General features: G+C 42.9%; 1 protein-coding gene across 19 annotated transcripts in view; it reads right to left on the bottom strand.

The window, feature by feature from the left end:
- The window catches only part of F13A1 (coagulation factor XIII A chain), a 309,393-nt gene that overhangs the window by 33,518 nt on the left and 251,816 nt on the right, over positions 1 to 24,059 (bottom strand). For all 19 annotated transcript variants that reach the window (XM_064507070.1, XM_064507071.1, XM_064507078.1 and 16 more), the window contains 3 exons: positions 18,983 to 19,171; positions 8,669 to 8,920; positions 1,597 to 1,715 (listed from right to left, as the gene is read on the bottom strand). In XM_064507070.1, the coding sequence (XP_064363140.1) occupies positions 1,597 to 1,715; positions 8,669 to 8,920; positions 18,983 to 19,171 (560 nt within the window). The remainder of the gene's footprint in view (positions 1 to 1,596; positions 1,716 to 8,668; positions 8,921 to 18,982; positions 19,172 to 24,059) is intronic.

Genomic DNA, 24,059 nt, shown 5'->3' with positions numbered 1-24,059 from the left:
CCATGCCACCATAGGCCATAAGTTTAATGTTGTAGGGCATAAATCCTTCAGGTGGTTTGAGCAGCACCTTCCACCTCCAGCCACTCATTCACTCTGTCTCTCTCTCCCACTTACATCTGTCATGGAGTGAATCTCAAATCTAGGAACTGAGCAAGCTGAAAAATAACCCAGCAAGAAAAAATCAAGGAGATATTATTCAGCTAGGTCAGCTTTCCAGTCTGATTCATTGCATGGCTCCACAAACAATTGCAGGGGGAAGGAAGGGCCAGGAGGGGGCATTTTTAGTCAACTTAAATGCACACCCGGCTTTGGCCTCAGGATATGTTTCCACATCCCTTTATCTCAGAGACACCTCCAGCTTATGGAATTGCCCCCTGCACACCTTATTTAAGGGTTATTTTGAGCTGTGACAGGTTCACAGTCAGAGCCCACAGACAACTGTGCTGACGCAACCAAAGGAAGGGTGCAGAGGTGGGAACTCCCTAAGGCAGTGGTGCTGCAGGGAAAAAGATTAAATTGAACCCTTAAATAAGCAAACAAGAGAGATGTGAGTTCAAAGAGCTCTCCAGGGCAAGCACAGTGGCAATCTATCCAGTACAAGCTTTGAGATTGTCTTTAGCTGAGGGGCAGAAAGCAAAGCAAGAAGGTCTGCTCTGAGAGGCCGTGTCTGAGAGGTACAGGGACAACTGGATAGATCCATTACCATAGCATTAAGAAAATACCTCAACACTTTCTTAATTACTCTGCTGAGTCCAACAGTTGTCCATTGGTGCCCTCTGAATGACGGTTAGGGTGACCTTAGCTCATTTTGATATTGCTCTTAAATGACTGTTTGTTTCTTGTTCCCATACAGCAGCTTAACACTTTCATCCCGCAGGGATTTTCAAGCTCTTTGGTACTTACAAATAGATTGTGGTAAAACAGGCAAGCAGCAAGTGTTTGATGCTGTTGAAGGCAGCAGATCTAGGTGCATCAATACCGCACTTCAGCCTGAAGGGGTGAGTTTCACACCAGGCTGCAGAAGGCCACTGGAGCCTGAGGGTATCAAGCCCAGACAGCGCAGGGAGAAATTCCAACCCTCTGTCACTGTGGTGAGGGAATTTCAAATTGTGGGACTAAATCACAATTTGTCACAGGAACCCTGCGACAAGCTGACCCACAAGAAGATGAGAATTATTTCTGCCAAGTTGCTAGAACTAAAAAGAAGAGTCAAAAAGGAAAACCACCTATTTCTGGGGGAAAAAAAATCTCTCCTCTTTCACCAAATAGGTTTGATCCTGAAGATGCAAAACGTGGCAGCAGAAATGCTGCTGTGTTGTGGAAACATCAGCTAACGATCATAATTTTCAACAGGCAGCCTCTTAGTATCTCAAATGAACCCCTAAAACAAAATCTTTAAATATTAGATATTATGAAATTACTTTTCTGGGTTAGGTATATACTCACTTCATACAATTTTAAAATTATGCCCCTTGTGTTTCTCAAGTAGACACCAATAATGCACTCCAAAGCCCACAGGCTCAACCACAGCCTGATGTCAATTAAATTCACTTGCTGTGCTACTGAGACCAGACAGTGAAATTCTAAATAGCTCACCTGACCATAACTCCAGCTTCTTAATTTTATATCGTTGATGTCTCCATGGAAAATCACACCAACATCATTCAGGACAAATTCTTCCCTTTCCTTCTCATCATCCAGAAATACGGAATCCTCTGCATCAGTTTATACAAAACAAACATTAACACAGCCACTTAGTTTTTATATAGGACAGATAAAAAACTCAGCATATAATACAGTTATCTCTAATGAAAAGTGCCCCTCATGCAGGAAACAAAGTATTTTTTGATTCAACACAGTACAAATATAAAGAAATAATGACCCCAGTTAGAAATACAATACATGGCTTAAAGGCATGCAAGATGTAAAAGTGCTGACAAGTCCTGACTGTTTTCTCAGGATCTGTAAAGCAAGATTAAAATGTCACATCTTATCAAGGATTTTATGATTATTGTGTATCACTGATTTAAAAGTTGGAGCACCATGACACAATTCTGCATCCGTACAAACAGATCAAAGAACAATTTCAAGGCTATTAATGTTAATGGAAAACAACCCAAGACAAGAGATTTAAAGAAAAAGCTGTAGTGCATTAAAAAATGGAATACAGTTTTTATAGGGTATTAGCAGAAGGATTTGATTGCTTTTTATATATGTAAATTATTGAATGTACTGCCCCTCCCCATGTAGCTTGACTGACCAGCCAATATAAGGTGATATTAGACTGTCCAAGTGAAAACTGGAATAAATTGAAGAGATTATCAAAATATATGCAAAGGATGTATCCTAGATTTGTCTTGTATCAGTTAAGGTGCTCACAGGTAAGTACAAAGCAGATTGTGATTTTGTGACACTAAAACAGTTGAGGATTTCTTCTCTGCGCCAGTGCTAATATTCTAAGAGATACAGATTAACATGTAATAATTTATGAATTAATTAATTTGGGGAAATCAGTAATATGGCACCAGACAGCAAATCGAAGGGAAGCAATAATCCGTGATAGAGTGATACGGGCAAGTACAGGAGACTACCGCTCACGATTACCATAGTGGATTTCTTCAGCACCCCACTACAAATCACTATAGGGTCATTTCACTTTTAAAAGCCTATTGATTTGCTCTGTTTTGTTGAAATGCAGATCAGATCCGTGCTTCCTTGTAAACCTCATCTTTAAAAAAAGCTTCTTTGCGCGCCCATAGAACTGCAGTTTGGATGGAAATAAAGATAAAACCTGCACCCTCTTAAAAATCAATGGCAAAACTCACGCTGATTTCAGCTAAGTTAGGATTTTTCCAGTCTATACACCTGACTATGCCAGAAGTTTTATTTTCTCTGAAGGTATATTAATATCAACGTATGTATAGATACAGTAGGGATTATGCATCAATATACAACACACAACCTTTACACTGGAGTACAAGGAGATGATACAGAGGAAGTGAGAGGCCTTCATTGCACTGAAGATCAAGACTTTCCCTTGTACTTTTGCCAGTGTTGCTGTGCAGCCTAAATAGTTCTTTTCCCTCTGTGTGACTGATTTTGCTGATGGAATTGCTGACTCGGACACCCCAGTTTTTCTCCCAGCGCTCCTGGTACAGCCACATTCAACTTCATTTAATCCAACTGCTAATGGGCTGCTGCTTCAGCGCTTTCTGGTTCTCTCTCTCCCTTCCCCATAGGCCAGCAGCCAGGCAGGTACCACGGCAGAGCCTGGTTCCTGCAAGGAGGTGGAGTAGGGCAGGCAGGGAAAACCAACTGACACTTTTATTTTCCTGGTATTTTGGGAAAGCTTTTTGTTTGTTTGTTTTCATCTTGGAAAGTTTTGTATAGCTCTGACTACCGGGAAAGTGCTTAGGCAGGGGCACAGGACTACATCAGCATCAGAGCAAATGGAGAAGCAGCAGGTTTTATCTGTTTTTTGCTAAGGCATGTGGGTTTGAGACCCACGCTTGCATTCTACAGACTGTTGGTATTCAGTCTGCTTCTAACGGCTGGGTCATAAAGAGGTTTATAAATCTATTACTACCTCTGACCCTGTCAACCTGCATCCAGCCCTGAAGTGAAGGATAATGGGTTTATCAGAGGCTACCAGGTGACAGAGAGAGTGGTAAAACCCAAAAGTGAATCGAAAAACTGCAGTGATTTATGTCAGCAGGGCATAATCTCATACTTAGTCAACAGTGACTTTTTTGAGGTCTAAAGTTTTGGCTCTGAACAAATTCTGCATAATATTCTGCCAAAAATGTTGCAGATTTTACAGGTTCTGTTTGATAAGGTTGAATATGCACAATCTGATGATTGAGGAATTATAAATATTTATTCACTGAGTTTTGGATTTTATTAAAGCACATCTGTACAAATAGGTACAGAGAGCACATTCAAAGGAAGAGAACTCACACCTCCTGTATGGTTATGCATTCAGTGGAGTGTGTGCACATGCCTTCTTGACAGCTGTTGTTCTCTTTCAGGGATTAAAAATATCAATATTGATTTGGTTGATATCAATTGAGATGCCTATGTTACTTCAAGACCGCATGATCTTTGCTAAATCAGATGCAAATTGATCAAGTTCTCTGTCAATTATTTTAAAATATTTGTGTTTTCTGATAACACAAAAAGGGCCTCTGTGTTTCGCAGAGAAGCCAGCTGCTTTGATTTTTGACAGCTTTCACTACCCCTGAGACTGTTTAGAAGAAAACACAAGGCATTTGTGACTACTTTGATGCTAAGCATGTTGTACGTAGTACAACTCCTAATTATTTTGTGCAAGTGGAGACTCGCATCTGACAAACAGGAATTCCACGGAAATATGCTGGGTTTTGTTTGTTCTTTTTCTCTAGCAATTTAAAGTTTTTTACTCACTTGTTTTATCCTGGGAGATTACTAAGACACTAGCAATGCTACAAAGAAGCAAATTAGCCTCTATGCTTCTCTGTTTGAAGATGGGTAAGGTAAAAATACATTTCACGAGAAGACAGTACTGCAGGTAAGGAAACCCACTGCACACAGGCTCCTTGCAAAAGAGGTAAGAAGTGCAGAGAAGTCCTTTCCCTCTGGGGAAGTGAGCAGGGGACAGGAAGGGCATAGGGGTCCTTCCCAGTACGGGGGGAACTGGGGAACCCCCTTCCCCAGCACAGCCACTAGCCAGAGCTGGAAATGTTTCCTCGTGCACGCAGTGACTGCTGAGTGTGGCACCAGCAATGGATGGGAAGGTGGAGGCAGCAGGCTCATTTGGCTCACCCAGCCTCCCTCCACTGTGTTCCCATGGGAGCTGAGGATTCTCATGCCTGGGCTTCGCTGGAGCAAGAGCGCTCCCAGCGCTCTTGCTGGGAGGGTGCAGCACTGTGGCAAGTGTGGAGCTGCAGCAGTTGAGTACACATAACTACAAAGTCCACTCCACTCAGGATCAAGCTCAGTATGCTTCTCTGCAACTGTTAGCATTCATCCACATAAATGTAGCAAGGGTATGAAGCTCTGTGTGACTATTACCCGCATGAAATCTATGACATAAGAGATCAAATTTAAGCTTTTGATACAAATGCCAGAAAATGCTATCGGGCCAAAATTGGATTCCCGATATCTCATAAGAGGATGCCAGAGTTAACCCTATGCTAATAATCGTCGAATTATATTAGGACATTTGAAGGACATAAGCTAAAGAAATGTGCAGCTGAGTCTATAAAGCAATATATTTAATAGCTTAAATACAATGCACTTCGCAGAAGGCTTGGGTGAATGAAATGCATGCCTTCTCAGCCCATGGAATCTGCAGCTTATCAGATACAACATGCATCTCAACCCACAAGAAAGCAACAAAAGGCAATGTAAGGTCTTCTCCAGATAGGCGCAGTGCGTTCCCAAGCAGAAAGCTACTGGGGCACAGCACCTCTTTGGAAAAAGCTGACAGTATCCAGATCAAAGGAGACATCCTCTGCTTTCATGCCGTCTGACATTACTAAAAATTCAGTTAAATTTCAGGACCTTATCCTCAACCACATGCAGTTCGTACCTTCAGAACTGAAGAGGGCTCTGCATGCCCAAAAGCACATCTGTTTTTCCCCACTATATCAGGTGGCTGAAGAAAGGATGCTTATAGGCTTTATCGGGCCTATTAATGAATGCAAATTTCACCTGAGTTTCTGAAATCTTAATCCACGAGCATACTGAATTCTGCTGTACCTGAATGGGAAGGACAGATGCATATCTCTTTGCAGGATCAGGCCCTGCAGCTGGATCTGTGAAGTCTTCCTGGTGGTGAGCCTTATATGTAGCTAAGCGGGTTAAACAGTCAAAAAAAAATCCAACGATTTTGGAAGCAAGCTACAGACACTAGTCAGTTTAGCCTGACTGGTAAATTATGCAGACTTTTGTGAAAGAGTAGAAAAAAATGCATACGTGCCTGGGAAAATACGTCAAAACAGAACTACAGTATGAAAAGGAGTAATAAGAAAGGGCACAAATGCCTCTGTCTTAAAGAAAAGCTTATACAGACACATCGATGTTTCTCTAAAATGATGAGTCAAAAAGCTGCAGAAGACACTGACAGAGCCAGTACTCTGCTCACTGCTATAACAATCCCCATTCATACCTGGAATCAGTCTTCTCTTTTTTTAATGAGGCATTTCACTCAGACTTTTCTGCTTAGCTATTAACCCAGCAAACAAGTCCAGGAAATTTTCAAACTATTGCTTTCTGTGCACTTTAACTGCCTGAATTTTTATACTCTTTTGCCATTCCACTTAACAACCTTTTCCAGTCAGAGGATAAAGTGTGGAGAAACGCTGACCTTGGTTTTCTAACGCAAAAGGGAAAGGCAGATATAGGAAATAATTAGTCCAAACTACCTAGGAGTAAAAGTAGGGGTAAGAAGTAAATCCAAGTGGAACTATGTCCTGGGATGTGCAGAAAATGAAAATTGTGGCAGTCAGCAAGGGACAGAATTGGAAATCATTGAGACACACCTGAACACATAAGCTGGAGACAAAACCAGGATCATCTGTGGGTGACCCAGGATGGCCTCCCCTAGGCCTTGGGGCCACACAGTGGATCTTTGCTTTCCATAGACTCACTTTTGCTTTCTTGTCACAGAGCCTTTCTGGCAGCCTTGCTGATGGCTGCTGCCGAAGGCAACTGCAGCACGCCTTGCACTCTATGGGTTTGCTCCCAAACTGTGACTTTTAACTTTGTTGGCTTTTGGCCATATTTAACACAGGTATGAAGGAGGGAGTGCATATGAGAGCAAGGCACTTGTGTGCCATGAGCAGCGGTATATCAGTCAGCAAACAGTATTGGTGGGGGAAGGAGGTGGGAAGAAGAGACTGATTTTCCCCTTCCCACTGTCTGGCTAGTGCCTTGAATCAGCTCTTTCAGTCCCAGTCACACCATGGTGGAGCAGCCGACCCCGCTACAACTGCCACCACCACCACATCTTTACTCCAGATTATGGTTGCTTGCAGCCCTGGTTGGTTGTATGCTAGTTATGAGGCAACTTGAGTCAGTTCAAGAAGTTCTACCACTGGGGCTTACTTCAGAGTATGCCTCTGCATAGTCGCCGTGTTGGCTAACAAACTGGCTGTTGAGATATCCAGGATTAAAACCAAGGGATACAACAACATGAAGTAGAGGATTGCACCTACCTACCTGGAGCTATGACAGGCTGATGCATTTACAAACCTTAAGCAGTTTTGTCTGCTCAACAGTAGGTCACATGCACTCATTTTCCTGCAGCCATGACTCCTGTCTTCCTATTTCACATCATTCCCTTCTCCCAGAACAAACTCTTTGCTTACTTTCCTAAGGTGCTTTACAAAGTATCTCATAATGCTGTAGAGCCCTGGACCCTGCCCTTCCCTCCTGTTCCCACTTAACCAACTCTGCTTTACTCAGCATTAACACATATCTTCTTAAATAATGCATAAGCTCATCATTGCTTATATTCCCTTGGACCAGAAGCAAGTAATGAACTCAGCACAAATCATTCTATGTACTGACAGGAGTATAGCAGAATAATGGACTCTATTAATAATGCTAAACCTACTAGTCACATGGAAAAATGGCCCTTGTTTGATATGGGAATATTTTATACAAATATTCTGGGAAAAACATTGCAGCTCCCATGAAGGAAGGATGGCAGGAGGATATTAAAGTTAGTTGGTGACCTAAATATATAGCAGTGTATATGCCAGACTTGGAGTCTTACAAGTATCGGAGACTGAGACATAGTGCTACAGCCTGCATCAGAAGGCTGGAGAACTGAACCTCACCAGTTGTCCTTGTCCTCTTAAAGCCACATGTTGAATTCATTGGGTAGAATGCATTTCTGTCAGCATAGGCCTGATTTTACCTGGGATCCAGGGAGATTAAAAACAATTTTTTTTTTTTAACCCAACAGATTATAAAAAAAGGTACATTTGCAAACTGTTCCATTCCTTGTAGAGGATGGGATATCTGGTAATTAGTCAGCCCTAAAGGGAAAGTCTCACATAGAGGCAAGGCACCACAAATCATGCTGCACTAGATTGACAGGTATCTAACCTGTGCAGGAGCAGCAGCTCCCATTGAGTTCCTGCAGGCATTTAGGCTGCAGCTGTTTGATCCTAAAGTGTGGCAATCGATGATGTAACTCAACAGAAAATCTGTCAGTATGGGACACTGCCACATCCTGCCCCACACTGAATCCTAGAAAAAAATACATTCCTGTATTGATTTTTCAGTTTAAGTAAGGCACACACAGGCAGGCAGAAGGCTCAAATAGAGGCCTATTAAAGTCAGAGCAAAGCTTTGGCGTATGTTTACTATGAGAAATGGAGCAGCGCCACACTGCCTAACTGGCAAACACAAACTTGGGCTTATAAAACCACAGAGTGCAGCTAGAGCAGAGGCATAGGCCTGCAGAATGGAGCCCCACTCAGAGGGCTATTCTCAAGCCCATAAAACTTGCTTTCTGACAGATTTAGGTAGACATAACTATATCGTTTCCAGAAACAAACTGGCTCACTTCCAACCACCTCAGTACCAAGCTCCCCTTCCTGGACTACCCCATGCTTCCCAAAAACCAATGAGCCTGAGAGCAGAGAGTGTGAATCTTCAGCTCTCATAAGCTACTTACGCTGGCACCAGGGATTGAAGAGTATGTAAGTATCAGTTTCTGAGTTTCTCTGTGTTCGGAGGATGCCAAAGGGAGTCCAGACAGCAACATACAGGCGAAACTTTCCAGCAATGCAGGTGGCAGAAGACATGATGGACAGGCGAATGGAGTTGTTCTCCTTGTGGGTAACCTTGGCTCCCCAATCCCCAGGTTTCAGCTCATCACCTACTAGGACTGGGATGTAAGTGCCTTTGTTTTGCTGTGGATAGCGGCCTAGAAAGAGAAGGGGATAATTCCATGAGTAGATTCACCTTTTTTTAACTGTCTCTTCATTTCTTGGTAGTCCTCTGTTCCTTTGTCTGTTTTCAGCTGAGGTGGCAAGTTCTAGTGGGCAGAGATGAGCTCCCTTAGACTTTCACATAGTGCCTGGTTACTTGGCAATACTGCCACAGAAATTCACACAATACCTCTTAGCGGGCAGCCTGTGCAGACAGCCCATACCCACCTTGCTCCAGCAAGCTTTAAAGCTCAGGCACTGCTAGGAGTGTAGCCATGGCAGTGTGAGTGTGGGCTGTCCCTGGCTTTCCTTGGCTCAGACCTGTTCATCCATCAAGCTGCACTCCAGTTTGCTCCTTATCTTTGTGTATAGCTACACTGTCGGTAAGTGTGACTAAGAGCCCCTTCCCAAGTTCAGATTCATCAACCACCCTCTTTGTTAACATGCAAGCACCCGCTCAGGCATGGGCATTGGTGAGGGCTTTGGAGCTCTCTAGCAGAGGAGAACCATGCTCTTCTCACTGTGCTATTGAGCTGACAAGCAGACACCAAGCTCTCCTTCACACTAGTCTACACAGATGGGGCTGAGAAAATACAAGTCAGTCTGCCAGCAGATACCCAAAGCTTAGTTCTTCCCAAGCACCACGGACTGAGTTGGAATCAACTCTAGATGCCTGGAGCATAAATTAGTGCATGTGGGCTAGATAGCCAAACTTTTTGTAAGCAATGGATCATAAAGTACGAAACATCTACAAAGTACCACACATGATGTTCTATCTTACAGTAAGACAAGCAACACTCTACAAAAGCTTACTATTCTCTGCCAACTGTAAAAAGCATCTAGATGGATAGGCTACGTGTAAACATGTACACTGCCAGGATTTATAGTTAGGTGAGAACGATTCCATGCTTTCAGCCTGAGGTGAAGCCAAATTCTATCTGGAACCCAAGCAGTAGTGTAGACAAAATATACACTTGTGAGAAGGCTGAGTTCCTTGCATCATTCTCAAACCTATTCTCCCTTTCATATTTTAGGCTGAAAATCACTCTTTCATCCACAGACAGGGAAATGAAAAGCGCAGGGGCAGACAGAGAGACAGACCTCTATATTTTTCATTTTTACTATTTAAGACTTCAAAATTAAATGTACAAGGTCATTGATTTTCCTGCTTGCCTATTTTTATGCAGCTGATGCAGAGATAATCCTGGATTTGACCATTGGTACATTTTGGGAAAGGAAGACTCCAGTCTTGAATCTGAAGGTTGTAAGCTGCCATGACCTCTGTGTTTCTATGAAATCTGGGACTACTGCACTTCATCCAACAGATTATTCGGTGCACATAAATAGTCCATTTTGTTCTGAGGGCCAGGAATGCTGTAACTCATGAAACTCATTCAGATTAGTGAGGCATGCAACATCAAGAAGAGACCTACAGAAGAAAAAAGGACTAGAATGAGAGAGCAAAATCAATAGAAAACACTGGAAGATAAAGTGCTGGACACTTCAAAAATAAGCCATCAAAGGAAAGACAGTCTAGAAAGAAGAGCCTATAGAGGTAACAGAGACAAGAGTCTTGTGTCTGCTAACAATGGGGATCTGAGTGCTGAACATAGTCTTGTGCTTTGTAGTGGAACTGGGTATGACCCAGCTTGCCTCTACAGTTGATATTTTGCTTCTAGTTTCGATATAATTGTTTTTCTTTAAAAAGAACAGTCCACACAGACAAAGCAGTAGAATAAACCAAGTAATTGAACCAACACCCTTGAAAACCATTGACAAGCACTACCTTTTAAAATACCCTCCTTAACCTCTCTCAGAAAGGAGTGAGGGAGGGGGATATTAGTATCTTAATGTGGTTATGAACTGAATTTATCATCATCACTGGAAACTACACATCAGTGCAGGAGTCCATCAGAGATGGTAGGAGCTGTGCTCTGGCGGGGAACTCTGCACCATTATGCAAAGCCATGCAAATAGACCTTGCAAACAGAAGCACATGCACTGGCTGCGTAGTCACTCCCCAGTAAATCTGCTTATAGGAACTAAATAGAATCCCAAAGAGACCATGGGGTCTTTGTAAGGCATCTTTATTAAAACACCCTCACCTGCACCTCACAGCTGGCTCAGCAAAGAATCACATCTGTGGTATTCTTGCCTTTCTGAGGCCCCCACATGCAAAGCCTCATTTGCCTTTCCAAACAACGAAGGTCCCTCTTGCATGTGAGGCTACAGGACACCCTAATCTATCTGTCACATGACAAGGCACCTGTAGCTGTCACTGAGGAGTATGCAAGGTCGCTTTGGCCAAGAGCCCTTGCAAGCCCCATGCAGCTACCCCCACGCAGAAAGAGAGAAGCCACAGCACCACCCTGCCCACCCAGGAGGTGAAGATGCTCCAGTGTGATGGGAAGCATGCTGCAAGGATCTCATATCCAAAGCAAGAGGCTTGGCAGGTCTGCAAACTTGATGGACCATGACAGTGGCCCAAAGGACACCCTTTGGTGATGGGATGTTTCCCAAAGTATTGCAGCCGTGCTGGGGTGAGTAACCCCTCAGCTCTGAATAAGGAAGCTTAATAGACAGATGACTCTGGGATATTGCCTCACTGCAGACTCAGAAGGGATGCCAGGGAAGGGATATCCTAGAAGTCAGGATAATTTGCAGATGCTATGAACAGTAAATGCAAGTCAATGCTGTTGGCTCATAACAGGTGAGGAGGGTTCTGGCCGCTCTGCCAGCTTTGCACTAACAGTCCCATAAATCCTTAACCCAATGCGAAGTCCAGGAAAACAGGCAGAGCCCTCAAGGGCACAGGGAGCAATTTCCAACATTTTATTTGAAGAGAGGACAGGTTTCCTAATCTTCTGAAATGAGAACAGAAGTACAAATGAAAGAGCAGGGAAATAGTTACTTCTGACAAAAGCTTGTAGAGCTGATTTGTAATCACACAGCTAGACACCTGACAGCACCAGCCACACTGGTCTCATATACACACATCTGTTGTCTTGAAACTGGAGCACTATAAAGCTGAGTAACTCTGGCATTACATACTAAGGTTGCTGGCAAAAGAATCCCTATGTAGGTTCAGTACTAAGTTTATCAACATTGTAGGATAGTTCTTTCAAGATGGCTTGACGATTTGCTTTATTAATTTCATTTACACCTTGAGCACATATTTCTGGCTGCAGTGGAATAGCAGGGCCGATTTTGGCTCATAGTTGGGATCTGTAGTGTCAGCCCTTTCTCAGAAGGGATTATGTGCAGTGCTGACTGATTCTCTTCGGGTGAGATTCCCTAAGGAAAAAAATTCAATATTATTTGAAGACTCATTATTGAAATCTGTGAATGTCTGTCAGAGCATTCTCTGCAGGCTCTCTGGTGCTAACCCAACCTACAGAGAGAGGCAGGAGAGTGTGTTTGGGTGCATGTGAGGACCAGGAGTCATGTAGTGAATGTGAACTCATTTTACACTGATAATAGGGCTCTTCTGCCAGCATCATCAACTGGCTCAGGATCCTTGCTCTGATTTGCTCCAGGAGTTGGCAGCCTGAACCATGTTCTGCAGCCAGTTCTTTGTGGTTGCCTCACTCCTTGAAGCTCAAGCGTGTTTTGGGTGTAAGAGGTCTTGGCCCTCCATCTTGGGCGAGATTATACAGGAGGACATCTCACAATAAATTTCTCTGTGAAAGACAAAGTTGTTGCATGATACCATGCTGTTGGGATGTCCCTATCCAAGTCTGCCAAGTACCTGCTACTGCTATTCTTTCCAAGTTACTAATAGGAGACCAGGCCTTAACCAAATGACACTCTTCCTCTTCCCCTACTTAGTCACCTTCAAGCTGATGTCTCCATTTAGTTTAGTTTTTACCTTGTTCCCTAGCGGACATATGCATTGCTCTGTGTGTGTGTATTAAATATTATTCAGCTCTTGCTGAATTAGCTGCTGTGCTACTACCACAGGCGGTAGAGGGAACCATGAGTGTTTTGGGGTAGGTCCTACATAAATCAGTAGCTGTTTTACTTTTCCCTTTTGCAAGGAAAAAGCAGGAATTTGCTAGAACAGACATAAGAGATGTATTTAACTTTAGAGAACATTTCCTTCTTGATGGAAGTAGGATGCTTCAGAAGAGAGGGAGATGAACAAAGCTATCTCTCAATACTCGCTTTAGGAACCTTCATTAGAAGATTGAAGATTGTTTTTTTAAAGGAGTCTAGTCTAGTCTGGCTCCCTTTGGGACATGCGTTACATACAGTTAGTTTAATAATTTTCCTGTTGGGTTCATTTTTTTTACCTAGATAGACTCTTGCACACACAGGGTAAAGAATTAATTTCCAAGCCAGCCCTAGAAATAGAATAGTTGTGACAAGTTGATAAATAAGTTGGAGGTGGAGGCCATAGTACAGTAGCTGTGTAGCAGAGGTAAGCCTTATTGTAGCAAACAGCCTGGGGATGGGTGTTAGTATACTGGGACTATGCCTTATTAATGTTTCTGAATAACTTTAGCAAACATATGGAAGGGAAAGGAACAGAAGGGAAGTGAAGGGAAGGGAAAGGAAGGGAAGGAAACTGTAATAGAATCCCAAACAATCAAAGCAAATGAGGGAGAAACAAATTTTTGTAAAAAATAGTAGTGTCTTTAAGCCACTGCTTGAATTTCACATCTGGTTCCTCCCACCCTTAAATTTCTTTGCCTTCAAAAGTGCTGCATACAAACATGGAAGTGTAGGAAACAAATATCTTGAAATGATTTTTGCTCATGGCTCTGGTTAGGAATCCTTAACATCTGACCACACTGTCCCAGGAGTGAATGTTACCAGTACTTTACAGTTATAAAACACACATTGGCGTCACACATTTTAGCTATTAAAAACATTAAAAGATACGACTAGATTTTAGATGCGACTTGATGCTGCTACAGAAATGAAAAAAGAGAGTAGACTAAAGATCCCTTTGCATAAAATACTGAATTCATGGGACATCTCAGAGCATTCCCCCCTCACATCCCTGCCACTCTATTAGCTAGCCACCTATCTGCATCTCAGTGCTGCTGTGGAGTAATGGTGACAGCAGGGATAGCAACACTTCCCACAAAGGCAGATTTGCTGCCTCACAAGAGGAACAACACCCCAAATCCCCTGGAATAACTCAAAGTCCCAACACTGCCTTTAAAACAGGGAAAGGCTATGGGCACTGTAGGATGGCATAAAGAGCCTCACTGATTCTGGGGGGCCTGAATCAGACCCCTGTTTCTTTAGTTTTACTCAAATGGCCTCACTGACTTTAGCTGGGAATTTGGTGTCCTCTAAATAAGCCATATGGGACTAGAACCAACATCTTTCTACTCTTAGCTGCTTCCATATGTATTCATATGTGTAATTTCTTAGCTATTCCTCTGGACCAGTTGTGGGAAGACCATAAGAAAAGAATAGTAAGTTTCAGGCCAAAAGCCTATGATTTATAGAGGCCTGAGGAGTATATATGGGTGGGTATGTGGGTGTGCATGCATGCACATGTGTGGAAAGGTGATAGTAGCCTAAAGGATGGGAATTTATGATCATTACAGAAGTATGCCAATGAATACAAGGTTTATAATAATATTTAGAGCTATACCAGTATATATGGATTTATGAGGCCATTTAAGGAAAGTACCAATAAACAACAATTTATGAGGGTGCGTGAAAATATATCATTAGAGTAAGGATGCACCATATAAACTCATCAATTGCTTTAGGATTTACAGCTATGTACCGGAAGCTACTGTTAAAAACATGATGGAAGGCTACATAAGCCCATCATACATCCCCTTTTCTAGAGAAATCCCTGCTAGTAGAGCAGTGATTGGGGAAACTTTGTGGCACCCATGCCAACTGCCTGCCAGCTACAAGAAGCACACTAGGACAGGCTCCCCACAGAGCCCCAAACTGTAGAAAGCCAAGAGCAGCACAAAATGTCCCCTTCACCAGGAGGCCCAAGGAAATCTTGCCCCATATTGGCCTGTGGTAGTCAGGAGAGATCAGGACAGCTGAAGGATTCACTGATTTGTCCAGGCTCCCTGGGCCTCCAGACAAACTGCAGCTGTTGCACTCCTGGCTAGCCTTGTGGGGAACTGGATATAAGAACATCATCTGCACTTCTCCTGTGGCTCTTTTATGTCATCCCCAGACCAACAGAAATAAGTATGTCCCAAGGGGTAACATTCACCTTTCCTTTCATTAAACCCAAGAAGTGGGTTGCGAGAAAGGAAATATGTGATGATGGAACAACTCACAAACCACAGGTACTGAGGCAGGGCTGCAGTCTAGCACAAGAACTGGAATAATATCCCATTATTCCTTATGACTGAAGATTTTTCCATGTGGATTTTTGATACATTCATTGTTTTTCATACTTTGGCAGACAAGAACAGTCCTAATTTAATGAAACATTACATGCAAAACTTAATTATAATAATTTACATGCTGGCATTTCAGACAGTTTCATTGATAATTAATCCACAGAAAAGTCTGTTAAGGAGGAAAGGACTTTAGTTACAAGGCACCTTCTCAGAAGACTGTCCGTAAAAGTGAATTTCAAGAGATTGGGGTGAATTAATTGTATTAAACAATTATTTCATGAATTCTACTCTAAATGGACTGTGTTTTTTTAAAAAAGCAATTGTTAACTAAACATATTTTATGAGTCTCTGAGACCAAATTTCACATGACAAGTTGGTCACAAGAAGCATTTGTCCTAGGTACCCTTGACTCAATAGCAATAAGAGGGATTAAGCAGCTGCTAGTTGCTTCATTAATCATCTTTTTAATGATGCAAAAGAAGCAAAAATAGGAGCCAAAAAAAAGAAGTAAAACTACATTTTAGGAAATAAAGGAAATAGAATAGCTCTGAACACACACAGGATCGAGTCATTGCCATTGCCACATTTTCAGGAGCAGAATTAGTCTTTAATGGACAAAAGTCTGTGATGGATTAACGTCAATGCTGAGAAATTTCCAGTGCTGGGAACTAATCATTTCTGAATAGCTTCATATTCTGCTGCTGTATAAACAGCCTTCTCTATAGGCATGACCCTGCAAAAAAATACACTGAGTTTTCTTAGCTTCAGCTGAACTCCTGGGAGCCAAGGCTAACCGTCCCTGCCAAAAGATTCTTCATACTTTATGAGAAAAACACCTTGAACCACCCAGAAGTTTCACCCTAAAAGATTCTGCATCTCATGTACAACCTGGTCAAGATTATTTGAGGTAACCTCTGCACCCTTGGAGATATTCAAAACTTGCCCCCAGGGCAAGGACCTGAGCAACCTGAGCTAACTGGACCTGCTTTGAGAAAGGAATTGGACAAGAGGCCTCTGGACATCTCTCCAACCTAAATTATTCTATGATTCTATTACATTGTTTGAAATCCACTGCTCCAGTGCTTGGAGAGCTCATTGGAAAGGTCATTTTACAACCACCTGCAAATATTTCTCAATGCTCACCACTTTAAACTCTCCAATTCAGTACTTTTTGAGGAGGTACCCTTTATTTCAGGTCAAAAAATATTCTCTGATACTGTGAGACAAGCTGCATCTGCTGTACTGCTGTTGTCCAAACCATTCCTTTAGGTATAGCATCTATGTGACAATACCAAAGAATAGGATTCATCTCCACAGTCTTTAGTGATCTTAAAGTCTGAGCCTGGTCTATGGGAGAGAGTCAGTAGAGGAAGATAAACACTTCCAGAAGAGAAATGATCCCATTTTAAGACAGCAGGGCTAATGTGCCCTCTGGAGCTGCCTGCCTCCTTCCTCTGCTTAAAGAGGCAGCCTAAACAACAGCTTTTACCCTGGACTCTGATTTTTAGGCAACTGGCATAATGGGAGCTGAATGCCCGCTCTTCAGGCATAAACACAGAAAATATTGGATGTACTTGGCCAACTTTCCCTGTGACAAAGGTTTGAGAGCACTGAAACCTTCAGCACTCAGAGTCTGTTCCTAAGTATGACAGAGAAATCTCCTTCTCCCCTTTGAGGCATTAAACACTGGGCTTGCCACTAAAAAGAGAAGTAGCAAGCGTTAAGCAAATCATCTCTGAATGATTTGCTCATAGCTCCCTAAATGATTTCCTCTTCCTTTGTGGACTTTTGTTTTACTTTCTGTTGCTAGCCTCTGAGAACAGATGTACTGTGTTTTTGCCACATGTGTTTAAAGAGAAATGTTTGTGCAGCACTCAGTATTAAGCAAGTCCTAGAAGAGGAGCCTGAACATCTCGGCTCCTAGTTCAATCTCTGTGAGCCAAATTCCTTGCAGGAAGGTGATAGTGGTGCTCACAGAAGCAGACCTTCAAAAAGCAAGAGAGCAACAGTGTTGTATAATATCCTGTATATGTAGCACTTTCCATCAGCTAACTCCCAAGCACCACACATGACATGAGCATTAATGTTCCCATTTTACAGAAAAGGCAGTAACAGTGAAGAACAGGGAGGGGAAGAGAAGTCTACTATAGCCTCAGGGCTGACTACAAAATCATGGCTCAGAACTGAGTTCCTTGCAAAGCCTCCCCTGGCTCAGGCTGAGTTTAACCCCATTTCTACTGCGGCTGAGTATGAAGGGATTTTTATCTATTCTTAGGGATTCAAAGATCAGGCTCTGCATAGGGGGTGTGTTAGGAAAGAGCAACAAGAGAATAAGTGTATAGATTGTCTAAGTGGACTGTGTAATGTCAAAAGAACTCCTTTTTCCAGTACAGGGTATCTGATTAAAACAAATGTAAACATCACACAATACAATAAAAAACAAATGTTCCATTTTCCATTTCTTGCTACAGCTGTTTGTTTTAGACATATCAAGATTAAGGGAACAGTCTTGAATTTAATTAAATCCCAAAAGAACTAATGATATCTATGCATATTAAAGTTTTAAAGGCACTTGAGCCTGTTCAGCCAGTCATTCACTGGACTGTTATAACATGCCTCCCAACCTTAATTTAAATTAGAAAGAAGAGACCCATGAAAAAAATGTGCAGACAGTAACCTTTTCACTGCAAATATGTTTAAAAGATAAATGCCCATCTAGCTTTAAAAAGCAACAAATCTAATAAATGGCCATATCATCATAATTCAACAGTGGAAAAAAATCAATGTTCCAAATTTTGGAACTGCATCTCTCAGGAAAGTAAATTAAAACATCAATTCAAACCTATTCTAAAGAGCTTATAACAGGATCATTGATGTCTTAACACAGGAACTCTGAGATCACTCCAGATAAAATTAGGACTTTCCCAGGAATGTGATATATGGAGCAGTGTTTGCTAGGGCTGCCTTTGGAGCACAACAGGAAGCAAGAGTCTTTTACGGAAAACTTTGCCTTTGCTTTTCCCCTTCTCTAGCAAAGTCATGCCTTTCTCTGGTCCTATACCTTCAATAAGCTAACAGGTACATTAGGACATGGGTCTCTGATGAAAAATCTTTCAGTGAGATAGAAAATGCTTTCTTGCTCTCCCTGCAGTAATTCAGGAAAGCCTCTGATATCACCCTGAGTACATTTCTAGTCCAAAGCTACAATATCGGAATCTTTTTCATTGTTACCAGATTGGTTGTAAATGCAGGCTGCAAAGCTGCAAGCCCTTGTATTCTTGCACTTGGTGTGATTTTTTCCCCTAGTGTATACAACGTTTTGTTTTCCCAGTTCATACATAGTCATCTCTCCTGCCTCAAACAAGACTTCTCCTCCCTGCATCTCCTAAACACTGATGATTAGGTGTTTCCCATTCCACCTACCTTTCACATTGTCATTCAACATTAAACAGAGATAACTTTGGAACAAAGTACAGCTTCTTGCTAAATAGAAAGCCTCAATACTGCTCCTTTATGTCTCACAAGTAATTCTGTTGATACTCTTGAATAAGGATTCAGACTGTGTTTAGAAAAGTACTTCTTTGCCTATGTTTAAGCATGTTTTTATGGATTACCAATCATAACAGGAAAAGATGCAGCCATTAAGTACTAATGTTTTCCTGTTTATGAGAGACTCTTAAACTTTATTTTGCTGATATGACAGAGCCTTTGTCGGGCACTTACCTATCAAATACTCCAGCCAGAATTTGTCTGTTCCTGGCTTGTAGGGTCGGTTGAAATCAATCTGGATTTGGAAAGGCTGTCCCCGACGCACTACCAGCTTAGGGCTGTAGTACTTGTCCGTGTGGTGCTGTTGCTTATTAATCTCATGGGGTTCCTTGAACATATAGATATCCACAACTTGCAGGTAATCTATAGAGGGACACAAACAGAGAAGGAAAGAGTTAACATGTTTGAATGTCAGCCTTGATATCACAGTCATTAGAGGCCCACTACTCCCCTTCCCCAGCACTGTCTCATCAAGAAAAGCACCACTGAATGGACCATTTTGGATCTGTTGGGGCTTATACCCTCCTGGCTGGGCAGGGATTTATGGACTTTAACTCCTCTGCTCACCTGCCATTGTCTCAGAGGCTGCAAGGCATGTAGTGAATGGTGTAAGCAATTGCCAAAGGGGCGGGGACCTACAGGTAAAAAGCTGAATATTCCCTAGGAGAGCTGTGCTCCATCTTTCCTTTGGCATCAGCTTTCTACAAGTCTGGGCCTTGCTGTCACAATTTTGCCAATAAAATCGGTGGATGTTTGACAGACAGCTGCGGCTTCATGTCTCCCTGCAGCTCTCTATTTGTAAAATGCAAATTCACAGGGGTTTTGTAATGCTAAATACATTAACTTTTTCAAAGCACAACTACTACCAAATGCTGAAAAGTCTGTGAGGCAGTTAATGATCTTGCACTCAGCTGACAGCTTGGATGGTTTGTATTAAATAAGGCTTTGGTCTATTGTGTGTGTCTATACACAGCTTCTCAGTGCACCTCCACTGCTAGTAGCGTCTTTCATAAACACTAAATATAACATTACAGTATGTAAGTACAGTATAAAGTTACATGCAGACAGCAGTAAATATCTATAACATGCCTGGGCAAAGTACATGTCTCACACCCTTCAAATGTTGCCTACATAAAGGGTTATAGTCTACTGCTGCTAGATGTTAGTCCACTCTGCTAATGACTGGTGTGGGCTGGCATCGTGATAAACAAAAGGTGCCTGCAGTCACCACTAGCTGAATGACTATACTGTGCTGGGAATCTTCACAATGGGAGTCTTCTCAAAAACATATTCCTTCCATGTGCATATTTAAGTAGTAGCCACTGGCTTCAGAGTGAAGCTAACACCCAGCAACCATATGAAAATAAACTGGACATCATTCTCATGTATGCTTAGGCAGAAAATCATCAAAACTCTGCCTGTAGGGCCATAACTGTTCACCATGAGGAGAGAGACAGAAGAGTAAAGCTTGATCTGCAGCTCTCAGCTTGCGTTTCCAGGTGCTGACAGTTAGAAACTAGCCAATTTCTGTATTTTATACCAAGATTACAAAGCCAAACTCATGCCTGGAAAAAAGAGGTACATGTTTACAGCAGCTGGTGGAGCTCTGTCCACTCATGATGGTGGTTCTCAGTCAGACATTCAGACCACTGAGGGCTAAACATGACCCATTTCACAGAACTTCATATAACAGCTTCACACACAACTTTTCTGTGCAGGTAGGAAAACACTGAATGTAGCCAGGCTCTGGACAGGTAGCAGACCCACTCCACAGCTGGCAGAAGGCCTCAAGGCTACAGCAGTGTACAGACCAGCCCTGTCCTGAGGAAATGCGTGCAGGACATCAGTGGAGTTGTGCGGGCAGCAACTACCTGGACACCAAAACAGCCCTTCTCCTGCCCCAGCCAAGGTAGCCAGCCCTGGGCTTGGACAATAGCTAGTGGAGAGGCAGCAGGAGGAGATTCTTGTGTGTTGTCACTATCTGCTGTGTATCACCTGCCGGAAACAGAACTAAAAGAAACTGCCTGTAGATGTGATAAGATGAGGATCCTTTCATGGAAAAGCCCTGTAGAACTGAACAGAAAACCACCAGCTTCCTGACAAACCTAATCTATAGAGAGGCTGGAATACCCCATTCAATCCTATGGCAGCCTTAAAGTCCTAGTGCAATGTTAGTGTTATTCTCTGCTCAATTCTCTTGGCTTCTGGAATAACTTCTGGAGATCCCCACTGGCTTTAGTGCTGGCTGAAGTTAGGGAGATAGTTTTTGTGTGAAATATTAAATACAGTTTGCTCAGTAATCACATTCATGTTTTCTCTGCATGAGGTGGGGCATGTTGTCAACTCCTTCCCTCAAAAACTTACCAGTGCTTACTCACAATAATGCTGACAAAGCTCGTAATTAAATTATGTGAGGCAAGAGTTTCCTGGAGAATTGTAGAGTGTGTGTGTGGGGTCCTCTCCTGTTGTGTCCCCTGCACCTTCCCAGGCTGAAAACACTCCAAGTAAAAGCTGTATATCCTGGGGCTCTGTGAGGGGAGAAGCTATCAGCAAGTTAGGCACAGCTTCTCCCTCCTTCCAAGGGGACATAAAAATACAGTTGAGGATTTGTTGCCTTTTTATCTCGTGTTCTGAAACAACAGAAGATAGTGACCTAGTCCTTTGTTTCCAAGTTAGCCCCTTCAAGGAATGGTCAAAGCTGAGCCACCCCAGTATGTCAGTTTTACATTTGCTTCATTTTATCTCAGGATTTTACAAAGCTCCCGTCAAAACACAGCCATACACATCTGCAGAGAAAAAGTCTCACTTTCACTATTAGTTTTAAAATGAACTACTTGGAGATCACTAGGCAAAGACGACCTGTGAATGAGCCTGTGCTAATTACAGTAATGGAAATTACAGAGGGCAAAACATGAGCAGGGTAACCGGATGCTCTAACATCCTCATGAGGGTGTGATTGAACGGAAGGCTCAGGGCACTGCACATGATGCTGCCTCTCTGTGTCCGTGAGGGATAGCTAGTCATTGAGGGCTATCTTTGAAGTCAGGTCCACCTGACGGTATAACCCAGAGTCTGGTCTGCTATTTAGTGCAAGTATGTTTTCTGCATGAGAGCCAATAGTCTGATGCTTTCTTAAAGCTTTTATAATTTTAAACTTTCATGGAAACAAATGAGCACAAGTTTGAGACGTTTTGTCATTAAAAAGGATGGCTTTCAAACATCAGGCTTTCTTGGAGGACCAGAGAGAAGGAGCTGTGGATTACAAACCAAACAGTGGGAGTTTCTAAAGGAGGTGCCCATCCTTTATTGGCAGGAGAAACATGATTCCCTGGCGATGACTTTGCAAAGGAGGGTGAGTTGGGAGTTTGAGGGGCTATGTGTCCAAAAGGCTAAGAATCACCCACCAAGCGGCAGTAGGTGTCAAGCCCACTCATAACATGTACTGGCTAGGAAAAGCCGGGGGAGGACACAGAGCAGGCATATTCACAGAGACACAGGATTCTTGTTAAAGCAGCACTCAGCTACACGTTCTCCTCACTGAACTCTTCCTCCCTCACATAAGCAGAGCTCACGTAGTAAGCAGGGGATGTGGCAAGCAGCCCACTGACCAGGGGCTTGAGAAGCAGACGGCCCCAGCAGCCCTCAGCAAGTCACTCCAGGTGTGATTCAGCTGAGGAGAAATGGGTGTCAGCAGAGAGCTAGTCAAATACACAGTTTACCTCATCCTAGAGTAGTAGCTAAAATAGGTCAAATGAATCACACCCTAAAAATGCCTGTTTCTCTCTGTTGGCTGTCAAGGGAAATGAGGGTGACTGGCTCAGCTGTAGACACCTACACTGTACAGATCAAGGGCAGGATTCAGCCCAAGACTGAATCCTTTAAATCTGGGCATCTAAATGATGTGAGTCTGATATGTAACCTCTTATTACAGCCACAGAGATCTAGTTGATGCAGTCAGTGGGGTTGAGAGAAGCCTACAGATCACCCTGAAAGAGACACCCACTGCCCAGCCAGCCAAACCGTGCCCTCACCTCCACTGACTGCCTGAGTCTGTGTTAACTATGATCTGACGCAAGTGCAGGCACCTACACCTAGGTGCTTATAGCAGGTGTCTATAGCAGGTGATTCCTACCCCAAAGGTTAGCAAATGCCTCCGCATAAAAGCAGGGCTAAAAGCATTTGACTTTCCTTTTTTCAGGGTGCTATGAAAATGAAATCTGGGAGCCATTGCAAAAGACTTAGGTGACTGAGAAGTGTAAAGGTATGCTGGAGAAGGGGAAGGAGAGCAGCCCAAGCAGTCCTCTGCAAGAGTGCACTCACCGTGCTAGAGCTCTGCCATCCCCTGCCACTCCTGCTCTGCCTGCAGACTCTCACTTTGTCTCGCAAGAACAACACCGCGTGTGCTATGGGCAGGCTCAGCTCCTGAACTTAACTCCCAGTCTGAGCCAAGTGTAGAAAGCATCAAGCTAGAAATCTTTATGTGCTTTGGCAGATGGTTTAAAATCCTAAACCAAAACTGTGTGTCCAGGGACCACATTTAATGTCAGCTGATTTCACAGTCTTAGATTGCAGCTGATGTGCATCGAAATGGGAAGGCTGCTGTAGTTCCCTTTCTTCCCTTCCTTTCCCTGCTTCTTCCCTGCTCCTTCCCTTCCCATCTCTTCCTGTTCCATATCACCCCTTGCATGTTTTTGCCAAAAGTACTGTGTAGCTGAACTAGATAGCAGAGCTGATCCAGCTGTATAATAAGGGTCTTGCTGTTGCGCACAAATTTAGTTTTCAGCCGTATCAGTCCCATTACCAGGTTTATCCTACCACCACATGAACTCTTGCACTGGACAAGGGCTATTTTTCTCACCAGCAGCATCACCTTAAGCACATGTCAAGCTCCTGCCTTAACTCACTTGACTTGACATTCCTAAATTTCCAGTGGATTTCTGAAAAGCATGAAACTCCTGTCCACCAGCATCATACTTCATTCAGAGCCTAGTATGAAGCACTTTAAAAAAGCAGTAGGAATTTTTCCCCTGGTACTGATAGGCTTTAGCTACAGACTGCATTCCTTCCAGATAACCCACATCCTTACCCATCTTCGTCTTCTATGAGCATACTGGGTTTGAAATGATATCTAGGCAGGACCTTTACTACATTAAATTCAACAGTTTAAACACACATACTTGCCCCAAAGCTACAGAGTTGTTTGAAAAGGTACAAGTGAAGTTTCTACAGCCTTAACATGCTAGCTGGTTTG

Source organism: Dromaius novaehollandiae, chromosome 2 (assembly GCF_036370855.1).
Source record: "Dromaius novaehollandiae isolate bDroNov1 chromosome 2, bDroNov1.hap1, whole genome shotgun sequence".
Classification (NCBI taxonomy): Eukaryota; Metazoa; Chordata; class Aves; order Casuariiformes; family Dromaiidae; genus Dromaius; species Dromaius novaehollandiae.
The sequence above is the reverse complement of the archived record's forward strand: the minus strand, read 5'-3'. Positions and strand labels throughout refer to the sequence as shown.